This window comes from Euleptes europaea, chromosome 4 (assembly GCF_029931775.1).
Source record: "Euleptes europaea isolate rEulEur1 chromosome 4, rEulEur1.hap1, whole genome shotgun sequence".
Lineage (NCBI taxonomy): Eukaryota > Metazoa > Chordata > Lepidosauria > Squamata > Sphaerodactylidae > Euleptes > Euleptes europaea.
The window spans coordinates 21,487,274-21,514,297 of NC_079315.1; the positions used below are offsets into that span (position 1 = coordinate 21,487,274).

Sequence of the window (27,024 nt, forward strand, 5' to 3'; positions counted from 1 at the left end):
CTACCAGCCCTGCAGGGGCCCCCTGGCTCAGCTTCCTCCAGGCTGCCTCAACATCTGTAATCTGCCCCTCCCAATTATCCCTTTCTCTCCAGATTCTCAGGAAGTCATTCCAGTCTTCAAAAATGTAAACTGAACACAAAACTGTACACTGATGTCTAAGCTAATTCAATACTCCCCACCCCCCCGTATCCCCAAAGAAATTCCTTTTTAGAACTGGTGACACCTTGGATGCTGTACAATTACTCATCCATTGTAAACATATGTAATCTCAAATAAATCTCTTTTATCGAACACCTACAAAAATTCCAGTTTGCTGTCACAGTGATTCCAATTCATCATGCTTGCATGTTTGGCTAGGAGCTCCTTAACAGCAGAAACTGAAAGCGTGTTTAAGATGCTTTACCGTGTGCTTTACTCAGCAGTGGTTCGTTCAGTTAAGCGTTCCCCTTAATCCTCCTGAATATTAGTCGTGACACGTCGCTCTCATCTATTCAGCCTCTGTGTTACAACCTCTCGGTACATGATGGAGATATATATAAGCAGCAGAAAGACCACAAAGAAATCGTCTAGAAATCCCAGAATTCCAAATAGAGCTTCGGGCAGAAAATCCAGGGGTGACGCGAGATACAACAAAGCTCCCAACAGACAGAGGAATATTCTGATACGGAACATCCAGAAGAGACCGCCGAGCGAGAACATTTCTCTGAACGCATGACGCAATAACGTGGGCAAATCCATAATCCTTTCCATAATCTTTAAAAAAATTAAAAAGGTACAGCGTTAATACGTCACGTCTAGTCAATACATCAACACGTAACTTCAATACATAACTTCTAATAGGGGCTTTTTAATGAGCACGTATGCTGTAAACTCATACCCGCAAACAGAAATCTGAAATAACATGGGTGTTATGACTAGAAGAAAAAAAAGTTGGTTTTTATATGCCAACTTTTCTCCACCACTTAAGGAAGAATCAAACCAATTTACAATCACCTTCCCTTCCCCACAACGGACACCCTGTGAAGTAGATGGGGCTGAGAGAGTTTGGAGAGAACTGTGACTAGCCCAAGGTCACCCAGATGGCTTCGTGTGGAGGAGTGGGGAAACCAACCTGGTTCACCAGATTAGCGTCCGCCGCTCATGTGGAGGAGTGGGGAATCAGACTTGATTCTCCAGATTACAGTCCACCGCTCCAAACCACCGCTCTTAACCACTACACCACGCTGACTACTATTCAGTGTGCCTGTGGTCATCTTCTCCAATCCCTTTCACTTGTGGATCGGAAAGGAAGAAAAATAATACCGGGGAGCTGAATCTTTTTTATAACAGAAATACAAAGTTATGCAAGAACAAGGGCTAAATAAACTATATATTTCAAGAGTATATACCAATGCAGACCAGAAGTTAATATCTATTATAGAACTTTCCCCAAGTTCCCAATGAATTTCATATAAATTCCCTCAATATTCTTAAAAGCAATCCTGGAAGACAGGCGAGTCTTATAACCCTATTACCAGTGGGAGAGCAAGGAAACAGAGCGGCTTGGCAAAGGCCCCTTAGTGAGCACATGGAGACTTGAACTAGGAAACTTCTTGGCTCATAGTTAATTCTTTTAACCGCAATGCCTAAGCTTTCTTCCTAGTAAGTTGGCTTAGTACTGCAGGACTTTTCTGAGTATAAACAGCTGTGTGTTCAAAGAGGATAAATAAATAAATCCAAGAACTCTTATACTAGACTAGATTAATTCTCAAAGGCCTGTATTTAAGTAAACCCCATCTTTGCTTCCTAAACTATATATGGACAATGTATGAATCCTCGTGTAAAATACACACACATATATAGTCTTTATCTCCACACATACCGATCTTGGCTGTCCTGAGAATCTCCTGTTATAATCAATGACATCCTGAAGTACTTGTATTGCATCCTGTTGACTCTCATTGAAGAGTGGTAAAAATAAAGTTACCTGAACACAACAGAAATCAGTCATTTAATGCCTGTATGCTACTTATTTTTCTTTTTAAAGTAGTTTTAAAAGATAGACAGTAAGTAAAAAGGTAAAGGTCCCCTGTGCAAGCACAGGGTCATTCCTGACCCATGGGGTGACGGCACATCCCGACGTTTCCTAGGCAGACTTTGTTTACGGGGTGGTTTGCCAGTGCCTTCCCCAGTCATCTTCCCTTTACCCCCAGCGAGCTGGGTCCTCATTTTACCGACCTCGGAAGGATGGAAGGCTGAGTCAACCTTGAGCCGGCTACCTCTCAAGCCAACTTCCGTCGGGATCGAACTCAGGTGATGAGCAGAGCTTGGACTGCAGTACTGCAGCTTACCACTCTGCGCCACAATAACATGTTCTAAAATGGCCTCTCAACATCAACTCAAGGAGAAGAACAAAATCCAAACTTTGAGATGGGATTCCCTTGCGACTGCTGAGCTTACACATACTACTGAGGCTCAGGGAAACGCGTCCATTCTGACAGTCGGGGTGTTCTGCCTTGAAGCGCTTGCCATATCAGTCCAAAACAGGTGCGCTTGCAGCCCCAACAAAACAGGAAATTTAGCCCACAGGCTAAACATTGCATCTCTCTATAAACATTCATCTGGATTGACAGCAAGCAGATGACTTAAAGAAACAAACTGTTACCAATACAGAATATATGAGGCAGTCCTGCAGACGTTTTACTGGCAGCAATTCGGGTCTGTTCTTGTTGCATACCCCATAAGTGGATTTAAAACAAACAAAAGTCCGGTAGTAACTGTAAGATGGCATGACGTTTCATGGGCTAGACCTTACTTAAGCCACAATAAAGATGTCCCCAGAACCCTTGATTTATTTTGCTACAGTGGTCTAGCATGGCCAACCTTTTGGAATTTTTAATGTAAAATAGCATTCAGCACCACCTTCTAAAGAAATGCCCTGCTACTGCAGCCATTAACTTTACCTTGCCAGTCTGTGTATCCTTAAACAAACAAGACGACTTTCAAACTTTACTTTCAACACATCAATCTGTTTTAAGAAGTCATTACATTGTATTAATAGGCTCACCAGATCACAAACTAAGTATTAGAAATATTAAAGAACAGTTTTAATGTAAGAAAACTTCATATCCGATACTGTGAGAGTTAACATTTCTACTGGTATAGGTAATGACTATCAGATGAATTATTATATATTTTAATGCTACATTTTAACACTAGAAGATTGATCGGGTGCACAATATAGTATGATAAATTGTTCCGAGATATGTAGTGAATGTATTGACCAGACCTGGACACAGAAACCTAACTTTCCCCCTGCTTTTCCCCTCCCCACTCCCTTTTTAATTCTGTATCCTAAAAATTCAATAAAAAATTTAAAAAGTCATTACATTAAAAAAAAAAGCAATAGAGGCTTGGTGAACCTGCCCTGCAATTGAACACCTTCATTTGAATGTCTGATCTCAAAACACATCACACACCCCATTGAAGTAAAGCACTGGTTAATATTTACAGAACTGCGACTTGAATTTGATATCAGAATTTCGCAAGTCATCATATTACCGTCTGCCTGCAAATGGGGCAATGTATCGCACCCAGCCATGAGCCACACCGCCAGTATGCAATAATACAGGGACCTAAACAGAAGAAACGACACCATTACTAGCTGCTTTTTTCCCTATCTAACTATGACATTACTACTTCAGCCTTCTTCCAAGGAATGCAAGGTGGTGTACATGGTTCTCCTCCGTTTTATCTTTTCAAAATGACAATATGTAAATGGAAGTCGTTATTTCTCTGAGAAGCAGATGGAAAGGAAAGTTTAACATTACAGTTTTAGTCAGGGTGGCTGGTTGCTCCAGGCAGCCAGACCACTGATTTGTATCCTGTTTTGTAGGTTCCACCCGCAGCCTCTTTTATGAATTTCCCCAGGCTTTGGATGCTGGGTAACCTTATGTGATGCAGTGAATTCATGAAATATTTCCATCACCAGATCATACAAACTGTGCAAGGAAAAAGTGCCTGAAGCTCCTTGGTATCAATACAACGATAAGGTAATGAGCTATAGCATTAAACAACAGACTTGAGAGAATTCAGTGGCCTGATGTTGACCCACCTCTGAGCTAAGATGCTAAGCTATAAAATACATGGGGGGTGACTCTTTACATCAAAAGACATTTAAACACCAATACAAAGTAGTGTCTAAAGGTAAAGGTAGTCCCCTGTGCAAGCACCAGGTCATTCCTGACCCATGGGGTGACGTCACATCCTGACGTTTACTAGGCAGATTATGTTTACAGGGTGGTTTGCCAGGGCCCTCCCCCCCCCCCAGTCGTCTACACTTTACCCCCAGCAAGTTGGGTACTCATTTTATCGACCTCGGAAATATGGAAGGCAGAGTCAACCTTGAGCCGGCTACCTGAAACTGACTCCCATTGTGATCGAACTCAGGTCGTGAGCAGAGCTTTTGACTACAGTACTGCAACTTACCACTCTGCGCCACTCTGGGCTCTTAAAGTAGTGTCTCCAGAACTCTTAACAAACAATACCGGAGGAAGTTGTTCAGGTGTGAATTTTTAGACTGAAATGAATTTAAATGCCAATAATGCCTAACCTCTCTTATGAGCGTTGTAAGGGTTGCTGTGATCCTCAACGTTAACATATAATATAAAAATACATTAAAGACAGAAGTAGGGTTGCCATCTCTAGTGTGGGAAATTCCTGGAGATTTGGGGGTGGTGTCTGTGCAGGGTGGAGTTTGGGGAGGAGAGGAGCTCAGAGGGGAGGTGATGCCACAGAGTTCACCCTCTGAAGCTGCCATTTTTTTCCACGGGGAACTGATTTCTGTAGTCTGACAATCAATTGTAATTTAAGGAGAACTCAGGGTAACCCTGGATAGAAGCAGAGAAGGACTGAAAACAGATTTGGCAAAATGTACCATTTATTTTTTAGATGTTATATCAATTACTATATCATCAACTGTTAAGCGTAAGGCAATAACTATTAAGTTTCGCATGGTTGTTAATTTAGCTGGAGAGGGGAGGATAATTATATATAGCCCCCTGCCTGGTTTAAAAGATTTATTTACTTGTAAGATTTAAAGATTAATGTTAGATAATAATGATGTATCTCTGCTCATAGTTGAAGATCCTGTTTTAGGCATGGAGCATTGACTATGTATATGTTGTATGTGTTGTTTTTATGTTGTTTGGAAAATAAAAAAAATGGCAAAATGTAATAAGTTCATTACGATTAATGTTATAGTGGAGAGCAAACTGAAATGATAAATGATTAAAAGGCATGATATACTTATTAGAAATTAACGGTATCAACTAGCAGAAGCAAGGTGAATTAAATAAGGAACTGAAGTGGGGTTCTCTGCTTCTATAAAATGGAGCCATTCTTTTAAAATCACCCTCTGTCTGCATTCTGCTGTGTCCATTCATCTTGCTAGTGTGATGGAATGCAAGAAATGATATAAAAAAAACTTTTTTTTGCTTACCACAGAACAGGTGCCCACAGTTTGTCTCAATAGGAAACGTAGCCTGTTGTAAACAGACAGGGCAGGACATATCAGTATAGAAGCGTTGCCTGTCTTCAGTTGCATTCTGCTGAGAGAAATGAGAAATGCCTGATGTTCAAGCAGAGAATATTCTTTCGCCTGTGGAAAGCTTTGATCTATTAGCAAGATCATAAAAAAATGGGCTGGATCTTGTGGAAAATTTCCATTAAGGGAAAGGGCAGGCAATTTTCACCAATCCCCTTCTCCCACAAGAGACCTCTAACTCCCTCCTCAGGCTGTTCCAGGAGCCCCCCTATTTCCTATAACAATAATTAAGTGCTGTCAAGTTGCAACCGACCCCACATGGAGACCCTTCATGGAGTTTTCAAGGTAAAATGATCAGACGTGATTTGCCATTGCCTTCCTCTGCATAGCAACCCGTCTTCCTTGGTGGGCTTCCAGCCAAATACTAACTGTGGCCAACCTGCTTAGCTTCCAGTCTGGGTCTAGTCTGGGCTATTTGGGAATCTTTTCAGGCTGCAGTGGGAGAAGGGAGGGGACGAATTCCACAGAGGGAAATCGCTTCTTTCAGCTAAGATCTATCATAGGACACAAGCCAATGTTTTTTTTTTAAAGACAAGTTTACTGTTTTCTGCAACACAGCAATACAAACAAAAACAATCAGAATAATCTAGGACTAAAATCAAACCCAATGAGACCCACTGCAAGAGAACCTCCCCTATGGAACCTGCCCAAACCGAAATCTTTGGCAGAAACCGTTTGCGATGTTTCCCACTTGCTCTGCTTTTCAATGGCCAGAGCTACGCTAAGGAAGAAGATTTTAACATGCATCACCTTTTAACCTTTTTAATTGGAAGGAGCCATCTGTCACTGATAAAGCACAAATGTAAGATGCCCAGTTTAATTTCTGGCATCCCCCAATAAAAAGGTTCTTTAGTAGCAGGTTCCCTGCTGAGATCTTGGTCAGCAAGTTGCCAGTTAGAGTACATAGGAATGAGCCACATGTACCAATAATCTAACTCGCTCTGGCTGCACACCAGACATCATATTAAACTCCAAGTTTTTAAACCACGGTTTTACTGAACTCTGGTTTAATGTAGTGTTTAAATGCAGGCTGCCCACAAATGCTGGTTTGTTGATGAGATGATAAACTGGGATTCTAAACCATGGTTTGTGCGTAGCTTGTCATGATGTCTGAATAAATAAATCCCAATTTGCTCCGTAGTACCTTCCCTTTTAGTCTCCTGCACAGGAAGGGCAGACCAACAGAAAACCTTGCTATTCCAGTTGCATTCAGGAATTGGAGGTGCTTTCTACGGGCTCTGCCTCCCTCCTTCCCTCTGCCTTCTGTTTCTACACTGCTTTCTTGCTAGTGAAAATCTTGCATGTAGGAATATGAAGCACTCTTCCAAAGTTTAAAAAGCAAAGAAATGGCAAGAGACTGTTGTCTGTAGTATGGAGGACTGTAAAAGATCTATTTTTGTTTCAGAGCGCAGCTGAAGGGATGAAATGACATGGCTGGATAGAAAGAGGTAGGGGAACTGACAGTCTGCAAAAGAGAAAGGGGTGAGGGGTGCAAATTGTTTATTTATTATTCATAATTGCCTCAGGCCTGTTGTGTACATCTGGCAGACTAACCAGGGTTTTTGCAACCATCTGTGGTTTAAACAAACTATGACTTATTGTGACATCTGAATGCAGCCTGTGAGGCAGCTTTATTATGTCCATTCTGATTTTAAGATGAAGTTTTATTTATTAGACATATATTGAAAGCTCTGGATTGAATTCTTAAACCATTGGCCTTTCCCAGAATGGACATTTACAAAAAGACACATGCATACACAGAACAAGGAAGTTTTCATAGGCTTTTCAAAAGGCCAAGTGCACTCTACACAATTATGTATTATTACCGTTGAATGTTACAAGTCCATGAGACAGCATTGCCCTTCTCTTATAAATTAATGTAACAACCAGATTTGGCCCTGGTACGAAGAGCTCAGGAACGCAAAAGCAACCAGGCTCAAATTTACCAACGCTCTGTTGGTTACACAAATATTGAGACACAGTTGGCACACAATGTAACTTATCCAAGGAGTAGATACCAGTACTACCAGTGAACAATACTATACCTGTTCTGATTGCAGCTGCTGTCGAACCGCTCTTACTAGCTCTTGGTTTTCTGGGTGAATACCTGGATGTTCATTTCTGAGAAAAGAAAATATGGAGTCGCAAATAACAAAATATTTAGAGAAACAGAGTGAAGCCCAATAGTATTTATCTGCCACATTAACAAGAAAATCAGTGGGCTTAGAGTGGAGTAACTCCGCACAGGATTGCACCATTAACTATTCTAAAGCATTTCGATTAACTGTGGGATTATAGTTAGATTCAAGTCCAGTTGTACCTCAGAGACAACAAGAGTTTCAGGGTATAAGCTTTCAAAAGTCTAAGCTCCCTTCGTCAGACTGCAGACCAACACGGCTACTCTTACAATGCATTCCTAAGAGTTACTCCAGTCTAAGCCCAATGAAATTAATGAGCTTAGACTGGAATAACTCTCCTTAGGAATGCACTGTCAGAAACTATCTTCATGGAAGGCACAGCATGTGTGATTCCAGTATTTTATGCAGTAATACGTCACTTGGCATAAGCGATGGGGAAATATTTCACCCCAAAGGCAGTTAGTAAATGAATGTGCTTCCATCAATGCCATTAGTATAAATAAATTTGGGGGGAAATAAATAAATAGTAGACATTAAAAACAAATACTTTCAAGATTTTTCTTGATGTGTACTCACAGCTCAATTATGAAGCAATGAGTAAAATGACAGTAACATTTCCATTATTTATTCTACACATTAATTCATTTTATTTACAAAATTTATATCCCACCTTTCTGTCCTTACAAGAGCCTAACAATTTAAAGCACACAAGATAAAATCACATTACAAAAACATTAAAATCAACACCCCTCCCAAACACACGTCATTAAAACAGTTTTTAAAAGATTGGTTCTTGTAGGTTATCCGGGCTGTGTGACCGTGGTCTTGGTATTTTCTTTCCTGACGTTTCGCCAGCAGCCATGGCAGGCATCTTCAGAGGAGTAACACTGAAGGACAGTGTTTTAAAAAGAGTTTTTTAAAGTTAAAATATGTACAAAACGTAAAAACAATGGTTGGGAAGGAGGGATCATTGAAGGCGTGCTGAACGAAACAGAAAGCCTTAGCCTGCTGGTGGAAGATGGCAACAGAAAGGGACAGACAAATCTCTCTGGGGAGAGAGTTCCAGAGCTTTGGTGCCATGACGAAGAAGGCCCTTCCTGGGGTTGCCACGGGCCTATTCTCAGAAGGCTGGAGCACCCAAAGCAGGGCCTCTAAAGATGACCATAATGGTTGGGTGGGTTCATAAGGGATTAGGTGGTCCTTCAGGTATGCTGGTCCCAAACCATACAGGGCTCTGAAGGTCAAGTCCAGCACCTTGAATTGCACCTAGAAACAAACGGGAAGCCAGTGTAGAAAGGCCAGGACTGGAGTGATATTGTCTGTATGATCCACTCCAGTCAACATTCTGGCTCCGGCATCTGCACCAACTGAACTTTCCAAACACTTTTCAAGGGCAGCCCCATGTGGATCGCATTATAGTAATCTAATCTAGATGTAACTACACGCACCACAGTGGCCAGATCTTTTCTGCCCAGGAACGGCTGCAGCTGGATCGAAGCTGGTTAAAGGCACTCCTGGGCACAGCTGCCACCTACTTATCCAGCAGTAGGCCTGGGTCCATGAACACCCCCAGACCATGAACCTGTTCCTTCAAGGGGAGTGCAACCCCATCCAGAATGGGTGACAAATCCTATATCAGGTCTTCTGCCTACCAGTAGCACTTCCGTCTTAATACACTTATCCCCAGCAAAGTATTGAGTTTTTCTCACTGACCACATAAATAATGCTATTGTGGGAGATGGGTTATTTTGAATTTGAACACTCATAGGAACAAATAACAGGTGTAAGGAAACACAGTAATTGTATCATGTTTGTTAATTCTTTGAACTGCCTACTTTAAGGGCATGTTTACACGATCAGTTACAGGGAATGGCGATACAGCTTTCTGTCAAACGTCATTCACAGTACAACCTAAGGAGAGTCACACCCTTCTAAATCCAGTGAAGTCAGTGAGCTTATATGGGTGTAACTCTACTGAGGACTGCACTGTCAGCAAACTTTGAAGACGATTGCACGTTTGGATCCACGTCTGCCCATTGTCAGTCTACCCACTGCACTATATCGGTTCTCAAACACATCTACTCCTGATATCACTTCTGGAATGCTCGGTCCAGTAACAGTTTGTTGAGGCACACACACAATTGTTTAATTGAGTCTTTTAAAAGAGCATCTTAGACACATCACAAAATGTTTCCAGAGATTCTGACAAACATCTCACCTTAGAAGCACATAGGCCAGGACAACAAGGAAGGTGAAGCCGAGCACAACCGCCAGCAGCACCTGGTCGCTTATTCCTTCTATCATTGAATCGTTGTCTAGCTGGACTTCTTGATTGGCCATTCCAGAGCTAGAACCCAAGAAACACATCGATTACCACTTTATACATGCACACAAAAAATATTCATGCATTCTCTACAAGTAAAAGGATAAACAACAACAAAAATTAGCTTCCAAGAAAGCTTCAAACTTCAGAGTCAAACTGCACCATATACTTTGGTACAGTGAAAGAGGAGGAAGAGGAGGAGGAAGAGGAAGAAGAGGAATCAAACCGGCTTACAATCACCTTCCCTTCCCCTCCCAACCACAGACACCCTGTGAGGTAGGTGGGGCTGAGAAAGCTGTAGGAGAGCTGTGACTAGCCCAAGGTCACCCAGCTGTTTTCATGTGTATGCGTGGGGAAACCAACCCGGTTCACCAGATTAGCTTCCGCTGCTCTTGTGGAGGAGTGGGGAATCAAACCTGGTTCGTCAGATTAGAGTCCACCGCTCTTAACCACTACAACATGCTGGTTCTAGTGCAACCATAAGCAGAGTTACACCCTTCTAAGACTTCAAAAGGTGTAGCTCTTCTTCAGACTGCACTGTGCACGTCTTTCAAATAGTCAAGATGAGATGCATGGAACTCCACCCCACATCTGTCCCACAGAGCAACATGTAAGAAGAAGACAATGAGTTGGTTTTTATACCCCGATTTTCTCTACCTTTAAGGAATCATAGTATAATAGAGTTGGAAGGGACCACCAGGGTCATCAAGTCCAACTCCCTGCACAATGCAGGAAATTCACAACTACCTTCCCCCCTCACACACCCCTAGTGACCAGAAGATGGCCAAGTTGCCCTCCCTCTCATCATCTGCCTAAGGTCACAGAATCAGCATTGCTGACAGATGGCCATCTAACCTCTTCTTAAAAACCTACAGGGAAGGAGAGCTCACCACCTCCTGAGGAAGCCTGTTCCACTGAGGAACAGCTCTGACTGTTAGAAAATTCTTCCTAATGTCTAGACGGAAACTCTTTTAATTTCAACCCGTTGGTTCTGGTCCGACCTTCTGGGGCAACAGAAAACCACACCATTCTCTATATGACAGCCCCTCAAGTATTTGAACATGGTTATCATATCCCCTCTCAGTCTTCTCCTTTCATATCCCCTCTCAGTCTTCTCCTTGTGTGTGAAACCGGCTTACAACCTCCTTTCCTTCCTCTCCCCACAACAGACACCCTGTGAGGTAGGTGGGGATGAGAGGGCTCTAAGAGAACTGTGACTGGCCCAAGGTCACCCAGCAGGCTTTGTGTGTAGGAGTGGGGAAACCAAACCATTTTACCAGATTAGAGTCCACTGCTCTTAACCACTACACCACGCTGGCTCATACTGATTGTTCAGAAGGAAATGATACCATACCATTGCAAGCAGTTAGTCCTGCATGTAGAGCATTGTGCTTGGGCCTACAAGCGGTACATGGGAAATCATTATATGAGAAATCTCACAAAATTATTGTGAAAATAAATGAAATAAGTATTTAATAAGCAATAACAATACTAACAGTACCAGTTAGCACATGGGTCAGGGCAAATGTCAGTTACATGAGAGAACCCTATATGCCACTGTGTGGAACTTGTCAAATACGGCTTGTTGGGATTTTAGTCTGTTAGACCAAGTCCAGCTATTTCAAGGCTGGAATTAGGTTAAATTTAATCAAAGTGTAAGTTCTTAACCTAGTTACCATAACGCAAACACACAAGCAAGCCAAATTTTTGCTTTGTCTCAGCTGGTACATCACTCTCTATCCTTAAAAAGGTAAAGGTCCCCTGTGCAAGCACCGGGTCATTCTTGACCCATGGGGTGAATTCACATCCCGACGTTTTCTAGGCAGACTTTGTTTATGGGGTGGTTTTCCAGTGCCTTCCCCAGTCATCTTCCCTTTACCCCCAGCAAGCTGGGTACTCTCCATCCTTGTCATGCATTAAATGATACATTTCCCCATGAGTCAGGCTAGGGTTTCCCTGACCCAACTCATCTTTCCCACAGCCACATGGGAGCAGTGGGGAACGTATTTCCCCAAGCACCCCTGGGACCAATTTGGATTGGGATCTCAGCACACACACACACGACTTTCCAGATCCAAAACGGCCTGGGTGGCTGTTAATTCAAAGGGCAAATAATGCCCCTAATGCCATTTTGGGTTGGGAGAATGACTTCGGAGGGACTGAAGCCCCTTCTCTTGTACTGTGGTTCTGATCCAAATTGAGCCTTGAGGTACTTGGGGAAATGTTCCCTGCTGTGTTGTCTGGCAGGTGAGTCTGGTTGGGGGAACCCCAAGATGTGGGACCTACACCGTTGAGCTCCACAGGGTGCAATCCTATTCCCCCCACCCCGTGCTTTTCAATCTCTACGTAAAGCCTTTAGGACAAATCATTCATCACTTTGGGGTTGGATGTCATCAATATGCAGATCATACCCAGCTTTATATATCCTTATCCAAATCCCCTGGTAATTCAGCAGAGATCCTGAATAACTGCTTGGCTGCGGTGGTAAACTGGCTGAGAGTGAACAAATTGAAACTAAACTCTGAGAAGAAAAAGGTAACGCTGGTTGGGAAGGCGGAGATCTTGAAGGACATTGCGCTTCCACTTTTGATGGTGGTCTATAGTACTGTGTGTAGCTTGCTGAAACTAGAATCCTGCTATGGAATTTTGCATCATGCGTCATGTTAATACTTCTACTTTGTTTCAGTTCTATTCTTAGACTTCTGATTGATTCGAGAACCCTAATCTCATTTCACTGCTTACTGAACGTCCCACCTGTCGATTGTATTGACTCACTTTGTGCAATCTGCTTTGAGTCCGAGGGAGAAAAGCGGGCTATAAATAACATCGAACAAACAAATAAATAATTTCGTGAGAAATGCATCACTTAATTGAGGCCCTAGCCTACTACTGAAGTCCCTTTATCTTTCAGAACCCTATCTCGCAAGTCTCTAAAGACAAGAGGATCTGCTTTGAGAACCCTCAGGTTACAACTCAGGTTGCCAAATTTTGTGTTGTCTCTATGAAGCTTTGCAGACTTCTGCTAGAATGATGTTATCGGCACTTATTCCACCTTTTTCTACTTCATTCACTTTTATGCAAAGTGTTCTTAAAATTTATATGAATATGTCCCTTTTTAAAATGCTTTTTATATTGTTCATGTGAGGTTTATTGTTGTATAGTTTTTTACTGGTCGGATTGACTACCAATAAATTATTATTATTATAAGAATAATAGTGTATAATGGGAGAAATAATAGGCGTATTAAGTTCCCATATATATAATGTGACCTTTTGATAGATATCCAATAGTTTCAGAATAGTAGAAGTCAGATGGGTTGCAGACCTGCTTCAGATATTTACAGATATTTATAGAGAAGTGTCTTGTCTGAGGTGTGTATTATTAAGTTTGTATGTTAAATGTTTTATATTGTATCTCTTTTTGTTGTTTTGCATTGTATTGAAAAAAGTAAATACTGTAATTTAAAAAATTTAAACAGAAGATAAACCATCACTACATCTGAGTTTTATAATGACGAGCTAAGTTATATCGAGAAACTAACTTTGACAGCCTCCTCCATCTGAAGAATGAAGTGTTAATAAGGATGAGACTATTAACTATGAAACTGCTAGATGGGGAAATCCTTTGCTTAGTGCAATGGCAGAGATAACATTAAAGTCCTTTATTTACCTCAGCTGGAATTCGGCAGACTTAGCACCATGTCATCAGTCTCTTTGGATCCACAGTAAACGCTTCACAGGCCACGATTTCAACCGTTCTAAGCAGTGCCTTGAAAGAAAGGAGTATTTTCAAGCTGCTTCTTGATCCATACCTCACCATAGCATTTGTTTTATATACGAACACATGAAGCTGCCTTATACTGAATCAGACCCTTGGTCCATCAATGTCAGTATTGTCTACTCAGAACGGCAGTGGCTCTCCAGGGTTTCAGGCTGGGGTTTTTCACATCACCTACTTGCCTAGTCCCTTTAACTGGAGATGCCAGGGATTGAACCTGGGGCCTTCTGCATGCCAAGCAGATGCTCTACCACTGAGCCACAGCCTCTCCCAGCCACAGCCATTTGTAGAGAAAGGACTGAGTAATGGAAAATTACACTATTACACTATTAAAACATTCCAGCAATGACATAGAGGTAATCCTGACTGGATTGGGGTGATGGGGACATCAGTACTTTAGCATCTACATCTGCTTCCTGTTGTCATCTGGGTATAACTGAAGCTGTTGATTTTGAGCTACAAAAAAGCTTAGGGGCCAGCCTATAGTCTGCCTCACACCCTGTCCTACTGCAGTGTCAAAACTGAATGAAGGCATCATTTCTATAATGACCTACATTTATTTACTTCATTTATAGACCACTTTTCTCCCCAGCGGGGACCCAAAACAGCTTACCAAGTTCTCCTTCTCCTTTTTATACATGCATCAGGTTTAGGCAGCAAAGGTAGAAAGAAAGGCCTTCTTAACAGGGTCCCACAGATACAAGCCTTCTTTTCCCTTGGATATATGCCCAACTCAAAGCCTTACTGTAATAATCTAGAAGTGTCTAAAGACCTTTGTTCTGGGCTCTGCTTTTCCAAAACAGGGAATCAAGGCCATGCTAGCAAGTGACTGGCCTTTAAAGAAGGGGCTGTAGTCCGACTAAAATTTATTCATACTTGCTGGGAGTTTCTTACACATCTTTACATTTGTTATATATTTTAAACCCTTGGGACATAAGGGTTATACATTTAAATACATGGCCAATGACACACTTTCACCATTGCCTCCCATTCACTGGGTTTTCCGGAACACCAGTGAACAACACAGAGAAGACACATGGTAAAAGCTGACTTGCAGAGATAAACATGGTCTCTTATCTGAAAGGAAGAAGATAACAGGCAGATTTTTTTCTTCACCTGCTGCAGGAAGTGCCGATTATTGTCCCCATCTTTCTGCAGGGCTAATTACCCCTGCTGGGTAAAACTGTAGTTAGCAGTTACACTGGCACCAAAGCTAACCACAATTTGAACATAAGAAAAGCCCTGCTGGATCAGACCAAGGCCCATCAAGTCCAGCAGTCTACTCACACAGTGGCCAACCAGGGGCCTCTAGGAAGTCCCCAAACAAGACGACTGCAGCAGTATTATCCTGCCTGTGTTCCACAGCACCCAAGATAATAGGCATGCTCCTCTGATCCTGGAGAGAATAGGTATGCATCATGACTGAAAATGTACTTAATACAGATCTAAAATTGGTTTCAAGCTGCTCTCCAGTTCAACTTGCGTAAGTAGAACTCCAATTAACTGTAAGTTCTAAGTATATTAACATTAATGCTTATGAAATGGCTAATCACAATTAGGCCCAGCTAGGGACCTTCTGCTCCAAAAGGAATGGGAGAAGGGGGAAGAGTCTGGCAAGAGGGTACATACTGTTGGAGTGAGCAACTCAGCATGCCTGAACATTAGAGGGCGCTACATCACTCCAAATGTGTATATGTGTTATCTCCTTGAATGGGATGTCCCTCTCTTCGTCTTAACCTGGGACCTGCCCTCTGACCCCTCCCATCTCTATTGTTCTTCCCAGTCTCCACATGGCTTTTCATGGAGTCACGCGTATCTACGGGTCTCTCCTGTAGAAAAATTCCTCATAGTCCCATATACATGATCAGCTGGCCACTTGTTACAGGGAAAAGTACTCTTTAGATTACGTTTCTCTTTCTTCCTTTCGACTGCAACCTGACTGTGACCAGAAACTACCTGAATAAATGCAAGTTTAATTTTTTGCAGTATACTTCTCGGGAGATTTATTTACTGCACTCAATACTACATGCTTCTGTGACTGGGGAAATTGCTATATTAACCAAATATCCCAATACACTGTACATACAGCCCTGTGGCCCACTCTCTACAGCTTAGCTATGGTTATGCCACTGACAGTGTGAACTAGCCTTGTGACTTAGGAGGGTTACAACTTTTTGATCAAGGCTTAGGTAAGTATGCAACCAAGGAATAGCTTTTTATCAATACAAAGACTGTTAAATGTCTTCTTGGTCATGGCACCAAAACGCTAGAACTCACTACCTGGAGAGACTCATCTATTCCCTTCTGTTAGCAGGTGGGTGAAGGCTTTTTTGTTTTGTTTGGCATTCCCTCAGTGATCCCTCCTTCCTACCCAATGTTTTAATTGTTTTTATGGTTCTGTATGTGTATTCTAGCTCTAGCTTTAATTATTTTTATTGGTTTTATTATGAATGTTTTCAATTTGTTAGCCACCTTGGTAACTCTTATGAGAGCAGAAAGGCAGAGTATAAATATTGTCGAAGGCTTTCACAGTCAGAGTTCATTGGTTCTTGTAGGTTATCCGGGCTGTGTAACCGTGGTCTTGGTATTTTCTTTCCTGACATTTCGCCAGCAGCTGTGGCAGGCATCTTCAGAGGAGTAACACTGAAGGACAGTGTCACTGTCCTTCAGTGTTACTCCTCTGAAGATGCCTGCCACAGCTGCTGGCGAAACGTCAGGAAAGAAAATACCAAGACCACGGTTGCAGAGTATAAATTTTGTAAAATAAAATAATAATGTATGAAAAAAACTATCATCAGAATTATGGGGGGGGTAATTCTTTGCCTTCAGGAAACAGAACTTTTCACGGCTGATTTTATTAACCAGCTCTAAGACAAAGAGCTAAAGTTCTTTATAGCCAGTCTTTTTCTGCCTTTTTTTTTTACTAAGTACCATGAACAGCTGCATTTGTGTTACAACAGAGGCTTTTATTCTTGTGAGTTCAGATTTCAAAAAAACATTGAATATTAAGGTCACAAAAGAACATGTTAGTGCAGATGTCTTATCTCACCAGGCTTTTGAATAGATGGCTCATAAGAGGTAGACTGTAAAGACCTTGTTAAATGTTTCTCATGTGGCAAAACTTAAATTCTGCCACATGGCATGGTTCAGAAAGAATTAAAATGTCCCAGTGCCTGTAAGAATACAAGAAATAATTGTGGCTGGCCAGCCAAAGTAAAATCCCACTTGCATCTGCTTGAAGGCAAGTTGCATTGATTTCATTGCATCTGGTTTTTTCCCCAATAATTTGTAGTATTTTCTCTTACAGTAACCATATTTATTTTACTCTGCTGTTACATTAAATAACAGTCACTTATACTAGCTTAATAGCCACTATTTGTCATGTGGAATGATGATGCAAGAACTTTGTTCTTTGGCCCCATTTTCTGTAACCACATTGAGTATCTATTAGACAGACATCGTGGGTGTGTGCTCGGTGCAGGGAACTCTTGGCTCTCAGGAAGCGAGTTCACTTCCTTGAGGCCAAGGTAGCTCAACTGGATGAGCTGAGGAAGGCAGAGAGAGAGAGGTGACTAAGGACTCCGGGGATGAAATAGTCACATCCCAGGCCCAAGGTGACGGCAACCTGCCAGTCACGGATGATGGAGCCCTTGGGGAAGGAGGCCATCTCACTAAGGTAGGGGGATGTGGTACCTTAGAAGGGACCTCTTCCTTGGTGGATGAACAGATATCCTCTCGTACCGAGGATATGCCTCGTGGGGGGGGGGGCTTCTTGTAGTGGGGGATTCAATCCTTTGGAATGTAGATAGCTGGGTTTCTGGCGGGTGCATGGACCGCATGGTGACTTGCCTGCCTGGTGCGAAGGTTACGGACATTACCCGTCATATAGGTAGTCTGGTAGATAGTGCTGGGGAGGAGCCAGTGGTTGTGGTGCTTGTTGGCACCAACGATGTGGGGAAATGTAGTCCAGAGGTCTTGGAATCCAAATTTAGGTTGCAAGGCAGGAGACTAAAAGCCAGGACCTCAAAGGTAGCTTTCTCAGAAATGCTACCTGTTCCACGTACAGGACCAGCTAGGCAGGCACAGTTGGTGAGTCTCAATGCGTGGATGAGACGGTGGTGCAGGGAAGAGGGCTTTAGATTTGTAAGGAACTGGGCAACATTTTGGGACAAGCCGGGCCTATACAAAAGGGATGGGCTCCACCTGAACCAGGATGGAACCAGACTGCTGGCGCGTAATATAAAAAAGGTGGCAGAGCAGCTTTTAAACTGAACCTGGGGGGAAAGCCGACAGGAGCTGAGAAGCATCCGGTTCGGGCAAACTCAGTGCACACGGACAAAGGGAAAATTGCTTCAGATTGCCCACATAGGAATTACTTAGACATGAAAGGGAATGGAAAAAAAATGATGGACAGCCACTTAAAGATGCTCAAAGGCACATGCCAGGCAAGTCGAAAGAGAGAAACAGTGTGGAGGTGTTTCTATGCTAATGCTAGAAGCCTCCAAGCAAAAATGGGGGACGAGTGCATGGTTTTAAGAGAAAACATAGATATAGTGAGCATTACAGAAACCTGGTGGAGGGGAGAGAACCAGTGGGATACAGTCATTCCTGGTTACAAACTGTATAGAAATGATAGGGAAGGGTATATTGGAGGGGGTGTTGCTATGTATATCAAGGAAGGCATAGTGTCTAATAAGCTAGAGACCATAAAAAGGGCAGACTCGTCCACAGAACCCTTATGGGTGACAATTCCGGGCCCCAAAGGACATTTAGTACTGGGGACGTTCTATCGGCCCCCTGACCAAATGGCTCAGGGTCATCTTGAGATGGAGAATGAAATTAAGGAAGCATGTAAAGGTAATGAAGTAGTAATAATGGGAGACTTCAACTTCCCTCATATTGATTGGATAAATGTATGCTCCAGTCAAGCCAAAGAGATAAAATTTTTAGACATCCTAAATGACTGTGCCCTCGAACAGTTGGTCATAGACCCAACCAGAGGGGAGGCGATCCTGGAATTAATACTCTGTGGTGCTGCCAGTGACTTAGTGCGGAATGTGGATGTAATTGAGCCGGTTGGCAAACAGGAGTGGTTGCGGGGTTTTTTTCTTACTGGAAAGCGAGTTCACCTTTCCTTAAACTTTACTCCTCAAATAACACAAATACTCACCCCAAATACAAAGAACAATTTCCAATCCAGAATGTATATTTAATTAATCAGGACCTTGAAAGATCTGGAATCAGTGATCACTGGGAACATTTTCCCCTGAAACTAGAGAAACAAATAGCTATTAGTATCTTGCTCAAGGAGTGATCTTTTATGGACATAATGCTATGCAGAGACTACAAATTATTCTGCTACCGAGTGATCTTTTATGGACATAATGCTATGCAGAGACTACAAATTATTCTGCTACCAAGCCTGAATTTCAACAGACATGATTCAGTGGTGGGAAACGCCTTTTAAAGAAAGCTGACGCAAAAGTCATAGCTGTTGGGAAAAAAGTAATGGCTTTTAATATTCTGTGATAGTGCTCTTACCCTTGTCTTTCATAAAACACTGGTTCTCGGTTGATAAGATTCCTGTTGTATTGTGCACTGTCTTCACAGTTAGTACCCGACACAAAGAGAATCTATCAGCCTAGAATTTTCCTCAAAAAGCATGCTATCTACAAGTTTTTATATCTGCTGTTGTGATCTGCTCTGAGCTCTGGAAAAACAGAATATAAATACTTTAAAATAAATGAAATTTTCACAGGCAAATTTAGTCAAATCTGGAAAGACTAGAATCATAGAATCATAGAGTTGGAAGGGACCACCAGGGCCATCAAGTCCAACCCCCTGCACAATGCAGGAAATTCACAACTATCTCCTCCCTCCACACCCCCAGCGACCAGAAGATGGCCAAGATGCCCTCCCTCTCATCATCTGCCTAAGGTCACAGAATCAGCATTGCTGACAGATGGCCATCTAACCTCTTCTTAAAATCCTCCAGGAAAGGAGAGCTTACCACCTCCCGAGGAGCCTATTCTACTGAGGAACCGCTCTAACTGTTAGAAAATTCTTCCTAATGTCTAGACGGAAACTCTTTTGATTTAATTTCAAACCGTTGGTTCTGGTCCGACCTTCTTGAGCAACAGAAGACAACTCGGCAACCTCTTCTATATGACAGCCCTTCAAGTACTTGAACATGGTTATCATATCCCCTCTCAGTCTTCTCCTCTTCAGGCTAAACATACCCAGATCCTTCAACCTTTCCTCATAGGACTTGGTCTCCAGACCCCTCATCATCTTCGTTGCCCTTCTCTGGAAACGTTCCAGCTTGTCTACATCTTTCTTAAATTGTGGTGCCCAAAACTGAACACAGTACTCTAGTTGAGGTCTAACTAGAGCAGAGTAAAGCGATACCAGCACTTCGCGTGATCTGGACACTATACTTCTGTTGATGCAGCCCAAGACTGCATTTGCCTTTTTAGTTACAGCATCACACTGCTGACTCATGTTCAGCGTTTGGTCTACTAAGACCCCAAGATCCTTTTCACACACACTACTGCTCAAACAAGTCTCCCCCATCCTATAAATATGCATTTGATTTTTCCAACCTAAATGCAGAACTTTACATTTGTCTTCGTTGAAGTGCATTTTATTAGTTCTAGCCCATTTCTCCAGCCTGTCAAGATCATCCTGCATCTTGGCTCTGTCTTCTACCGTATTTGCTACCCCTCCCAATTTAGTATCATCTGCAAATTTAATAAGCATCCCCTCTATTCCTTCATCCAAATCATTTATAAAGATGTTGAACAACACAGGGCCCAGCACAGATCCCTGAGGAACTCCACTAGTCGCTTCTCTCCAAGTGGACGAGGAACCATTAACTAGCACTCATTGGGTACGATCTGTCAACCAGTTGCAGATCCATCTAACAATAACAGGATCTAACCCACATTTTCCCAATTTGTCAACTAGAATACTATGTGGAACCTTATCAAAAGCCTTACTGAAATCTAGATAAACTATGTCTACAGCATTCCCCTGATCCAGCAAGGTAGTAACTTTCTCAAAAAAGGAGATAAGATTAGTCTGACATGACTTATTCTTGAGAAACCCATGCTGGCTCTTAGTGATCAGATCCATCCTTTCTAAATGCTCAAGGAAGGACTGTTTGATGATTTGTTCGAACACCTTTCCTGGTATAGAAGTCAAGCTGATGGGTCGGTAGTTACCCGGATCCTCCTTTTTCCCCTTCTTGAAGATGGGGACAACATTTGCCCGCCTCCAATCATCTGGCACCTCACCTGTTTGCCAAGACTTTTCAAAAATAATGGACAGAGCTTCTGAAATTACATCTGCAAGTTCTTTGAGTACCCTTGGGTGCAATTCATCTGGCCCAGAGGATTTTATTTCATTTAAAGAAACCAGGTGTTTATGCACTACCCCAATGCCAATTCTAGGCTGCAAATCCCTTCCCTCATCAAGTTCTGTTTATGCCATGTTGAGCACCACTTCCCTCATGAGAAAAAACTGAGGAAAAGTAGGAATTGAGGAGTTCTGCCCTCTCTTCATCTCCTGTTACAATTTCACTTTCCAGTCCACGCAATGGGCTTATCTTTTCCTTGTTGTTACTCTTACTCTGTACATAGGAAAAGAACCCTTTTTTGTTGCGTTTAGCATCTCTCGCTAGCCTAAGTTCATACTGAGCTTTAGCTTTCCTAACACTCTCCCTGCAAGCACTAGTTATTTGCTTATATTCCTCTTTGGTTATAAGGCCCTCCTTCCACTTCCTAAATTAGTCTTTTTTATTTCTCAACTCTTTAAAAAGCTGTTTATAGAGCCACCCTGGCCTCTTTAGGCTCCTCCCATTTTTCCTTCTCATAGGAATGGTTTGGGATTGCGCCTTCAGTATTTTATTTTTAAGAAATGCCCACACTTCTTGAACTCCCTTCTCCTTAAGTATTTCTGACCATGGGATTCTACCTAGCATAAGTTTAAGTTTGTTAAAATTTGCTCTTTTGAAGTCCAACCTACATGTTTGACTACGTACAGGTTTTCCTTTCCCCAAGATTGTAAATTCCAAGAGTACGTGGTCACTACTACCCAGGGTGCCTACTACTTTAACCTCATCGACCAGTTCTTCCCTGTTGGTGAGAATCAAGTTGGTGAGAATCAACTAAATAGAAGTTTGTTTTTATATGCCTACTTTCTCTACCACTTAAGGCAGAATCAAACCGGCTTACAATCACCTCCCCTTCCCCTCCTCACAACAGACACCCTGTGAGGTAGGTGGGGCTGAGAGAGCTCTAAGAGAGCTGTAACTTGCCCAAGGTCACCCAGCTGGCTTCATGTGTAGGAGTGGGGAAACAATCCAGTTCACCAGATTAGCCTTCGCTGCTCATGTGGCAGAGGGGGGAATCCAACCAGGTTCTCTTAACCACTACACCACGCTGGCTCAGTCAATAGTCAATCCTGGGAGGGAAAACTATCATCAGCTTAGATTGATATGAGAAAGATTTACAAATTCATAACACGGAACTGACTGCAAGCCACACAGTGTATTCCTAGGCAGCGTGACACCCTTCTAAATCCACTGATGTCAATGGGGTTACAAGAATGTAACTCTGTTTAGGGTTGTACTGATGGTGTCCTCTTGCAATTTATTTTATATAGTTTAGCTACACAGTGAGAGCCAGCATGGTGTTGTGGTTAAGAAGTTGAACTAGGACTTGACCCTTTCAAATCCTCATGGCAAAAAATCTTAGATGAGAAACTGGCATTGTTGGGCTTCTCGCAGGATATGTTATCAGATCTTGGGAAAACTGAAGCTTTTGCCAAAATTAAAAAGCGCATTAAAGAGCTCGATTATAACAGCACTACTTTTTGTGCTCGTTGCGTCTGTTCATCCCAGTTCTTCGGAATACCCCCTCCACGTGGTCTGCCTGCCTATACATATTATCTGACAGCTCCTCGTCTCTGTAGAGCTTTTTGCTTGGCTAGATTGAATGCTAACCCTTCTATGGTAATGCAGGGCAGAATTCTGAATATACCATACTCTGACAGGATCTGCCCTTGCTCTTCTGGCTCTATTGACACATTAGCCCATGCCCTTTTGGAATGCCGCTTTTATGAGGAACTTCGATCGCACTATATTTCCCCCCTTTTAATATACAAATCCAATGCCTCTGTGACTGACATAATGTCTTTTTTTACTAAGCGACAGGGGCCCCAAGGCTACATTGTCAGTGGCAAGATTTGTTTCAGTCCTTATATCCCTCCAACACTAGATATATGCTGCTCAAGATCAATTGATCAAGGAGCTTCTAAGGGATAAAAGGAAAGGAACTAGGACTTGGGAAACCCAGGTTCAAATGCCCACCTGTGCTGTGGAAGCTTGCTAGGTGACCCTGGGCCAATCACACACACTCAGCCCTGACCCTGGCTAGTATTTGGATGGGAGACCTCCAAGGAATACCAGGGCCGTGATGCAGAGGCAAGCAATGCCAAGCCACCTCTGAACATCTCATGCTTTGAAAACCCTACAGGGTCAGCATAAGTCAGCTGTGACTTGATGGCAAAAAAAGCTACATAGTAATAGATTAAATTTAAGCATGACTTTTCATTACAGCCAATAAAAGGAGATTTCCAGTATGTGACATCTATACTGCAACAATTATACTTTAAATAAATACATTAGATCCTCTAAATCTTAGTTTCAATGTAGCTATACAAGTCAAGAGACCTGCAAGGAATTGTTCAGAAGATGGAAAAAAGACCAGGAAATCCATTGTGTAATACTACTGATCTTCAGGGCTAGATGAATGGTTTGATACTTATCTAGCCCCAAATCTTGAACACACGATCCTGGGTGGGAAAACTTATACTGAATCATCTTTACCTTCTGCATGCAAAGCAGATGCTCTACCACTGAGCCACAGCCCCTCCCCTAAACTGAGTCACATGAACACATGAAGCTGCCTTATACTGAATCAGACCCTTGGTCCCTCAAAGTCAGTAATGTCTACTCAGACCGGCAGCGGCTCTCCAGGGTCTCAGGCAGAGGTCATTCACATCACCCACTTGCCTAGTCCCTTTAATTGCAGAAGCCAGGGATTGAACTTAAGGCCTTCTGCATGCCAAGCATATGCTCTACCACTGAGCCACAGCTCCTCCCAGGACTATCACAATTAATTCAGAGTTAGGTGACCAGGAAGCTGATCTAGTTCGAATCCTGATCAGTACAGCACTGGAGGGGTACTTTTCCTCCCTATTTTGTATGAGAGTTGAGTTGGACCAGTTAATACTTGGGAGATGCATACCCTAACTGCATGTGATTCCTGACCCTAATTTTACCTCTAAGTTTAATCAGGTCTTTTAAAAAATTGTCTGTGCATGGCCTATAAGATCAGGTCTTAGAGGGTAGTTGATTCAATAGACCCCAACTCAAAAGCTGACCCAAGTTCTTGACTGGAAGGAACTTTGCACCAGAGACAGTAGGGAGCGCCTTATTGTCAATAACTTCTAGATAGAAGTTCGTTAAACATTAGCAGGAAGGGCCCAGGTAAAACTTTTTAGAGCTACTTATAGAAACACAAAAACACCCACTGTCACACAAAGTTAAATCGTATGCTGAAAGTAACTATTATGACTGCATTTAGGACTATATCTCCCTGGTACCACCTCACCCCACTAGAGATCTTAGAGCTGAGCTACTCCCCAGCCCCTAGCCAGTCAGCACATTTCCTAGCTGAGGTGATCTGGAAGCTGGTAACTGTGGGCAGCTCCATGCTCTCCAGCCCCTTGAAAGAGGGGGAAGACAGCTCTGACCCCGTTCCTTGAGATGCAGAGTCCCAGCCCCCATTCCTAGCAAACGGAGGGACTTCATTTTCAGTTTCCAAACAAACAGTTCATTGTCCTAGCTTTTATGTTGAAAAGCACTATTTTTAGAAAGCTAGAATTAGCTTACAGAGCTAATTGCAACTTGGGCGTCTGCATGATTTGCATCAGGAAACAGTACAGGAAGAAAGAATTAATCTACCTTTTCCAGTGCCACTTCTCTGATTTTTAGTCTGCTACAGGAGTCGGCTAATTAGTTTAAAAAATCCCCCCCCCCAAACTCAAAAGATCCTAATCACGGATTTCCTGCGTGTCAAGTGGTTCAGATGGTGCTGAAGAAAACAAGGCTAATAATGCAATTCTAAAAGGAGTTGCACCCTTCTAAGCCCATTCATTTCAATGGGACTCTGTGCAAGGTTGCACATCTCTATTGCAGTCCCCTTTATAGATGAGGTCTCTCAGCTCTGATGTCCCAATGTCCTCATAGGCGAGTTCTGGAAACTGACGAAAACACTTGGTTAACAAAATATTGTCGAAGGCTTTCACGGTCAGAGTTCATTGGTTCTTGTAGGTTATCCGGGCTGTGTGACCGTGGTCTTGGTATTTTCTTTCCTGATCTTAAGATGCCTGCCACAGCTGCTGGCGAAACGTCAGGAAAGAAAATACCAAGACCACGGTCACACAGCCCGGATAACCTACAAGAACTTGGTTAACATTTCAGACTGACTGAGATTCATGGCTAGGAAGAACAGCAACAACATTTAACTCTGTAGGTACAAATACATCTGACTTTAACTGCCAATGATTTGCCAAGAGGAATCTATGCAAAACATCTCGACCCTTGGTCTTCAATTTCAAGATGGCCAACCTAATTCAAATAAAGCAGGCTACATGGGAAGAGGAGCCCTGATCACAAGTTACAGTGAATGTATGTACAATCTGTGCACGGATAATTTCAAAACTGCAGTACTCACAATGGGTTTTTAATAATAAAGTCACATAATCTGGAAGAAATTTCAAGAGTTATCTAGCAAGCCCCCAACTTCAGGACATACTAAATTTAAAACATGTTTGATATACTCATCCCAAACAGTTCTTCTGGGGCAGATTAGCTTTTCCTAATGCACAGTGAGCACATTTTAATCAAGTTCACCCCACTGCACTCAAAATTAAGACAGCAAGAAAGTGGAATTTTCCAGGGATGTACTAAAATGCATGACAAGCTATCCCATTATCTTCAATGGGCTGGGCAGCTTCTGCCATTGTTTCTAATGGGCTCGCTTGTCATGCATTTTAGTACATCCCATTTTCCACTTGTTCCAATACGTGCCTTTGAAATGAATAAAAAGTCTGGTTCATGTCAGCAAGCTAAGACTCAGAAGGATGAACTGTTCCAGATTAATATGTAACACCGGAATGTAACCCTGCACTTTGATTTTGTATATACTTCATTTCTACCCTGCCTTTCCCGCAAACAGAGGGGCCTAACGCACCAACAATTTACAGCATATTATCGTCGTGGTCTGTGTGTGTGTTTTGGATGCGTATTCTTCATTTCCGATCGCACCGTGCCTGTTAAGACTGATCCCAAGACAGTTTATCATCGTATCGCACCTCCAAAGTAATAGTCCGAAAAGTTGAGAGGAGGAGCGTGGGGGAGCACTGCGTCATGTCTACGTCGCTGATGCTTCCCCGTCTCGTCTCCCCTTTCTTTGTTTCACGCATGCGCAATATCATTGATCCGAAGGTGAGCTGTACACCATTAAGAATCGCCTCATTTGCACGGCAGGGAAACCCTTATCACAACCTATGCCGGCATTCCCCCCCCCCAAAAAAAAACACCAAAATGAGCCGTTCCTTGCACAGTGCTAATCACAGAGCTGCCGTCTTTTTGGGCGTTGGTCCAACGATCTTGCATTTTTTCGTTGGGACGAGCACATTAAAAAAAATTTTTGAGAGCAGGGAGGCACGCTCAACCCCGGCAGCGGGAGAAAGAGAGGAACAGGAGGGGAGAAACTTTGTGCCGGCAGGAGAGCCCAGACGTGTGTGTGCGTGTGCGGGCGCTCTCTCTATCCCTCAGTCTCTCTCCCTTACTCCTCCTGCTGCTTCCCCCTCCCCCATCTGCTGCTCGCAGCAATTTTGTTACTTTTCCAGCCCTCACCCTCCTCTGCATTCCTTCCCCCTCAAGCCCATGAACCATTTACAAAATCCACTTTAAGGACATTCCATATGAGGGAAATATTTGATTGGGACCCTGCACAAATAAAAATGGTTGGTCTAATGTTCCAACGTTCCTGTGTTCCTTTGTAAGACCCCAAGCACTTATGGGGGGGATTAAGTAACAATAATGATTGGTGGATGCAAAAGGGAGGGGA

The 27,024-nt window shown here is 42.7% G+C and overlaps 1 protein-coding gene across 1 annotated transcript; it reads right to left on the reverse strand.

Annotated features, from left to right (window-relative positions):
• Nucleotides 1-395: 395 nt before the first annotated feature.
• On the reverse strand, nt 396-13,780 carry RNF170 (ring finger protein 170). The gene is made up of 7 exons (XM_056848685.1): nt 13,715-13,780; nt 9,941-10,069; nt 7,630-7,705; nt 5,480-5,585; nt 3,541-3,614; nt 1,862-1,966; nt 396-753 (listed from the first exon to the last, which is right to left on the reverse strand). Exons 2-7 carry the CDS (start codon nt 10,060-10,062, stop codon nt 484-486), a joined length of 753 nt encoding a protein of 250 aa, XP_056704663.1. The 5' UTR covers nt 10,063-10,069; nt 13,715-13,780; the 3' UTR covers nt 396-483.
• Nucleotides 13,781-27,024: the final 13,244 nt, after the last annotated feature.

Coding starts and splice junctions, on each gene's coding strand:
- RNF170 (XM_056848685.1), bottom strand. CDS start 10,062: ATGGCCAATCAAGAAGTCCAGCTAGACAACGATTCAATGATAGAAGGA. Junction 7,706..9,940: donor CTGGCCTATGTGCTTCTAAG/GTGAGATGTTTG, acceptor TTCTTTTCTCAG/AAATGAACATCCAGGTATTC. Junction 754..1,861: donor TCTCAGGACAGCCAAGATCG/GTATGTGTGGAG, acceptor ATTTTTTTAAAG/ATTATGGAAAGGATTATGGA.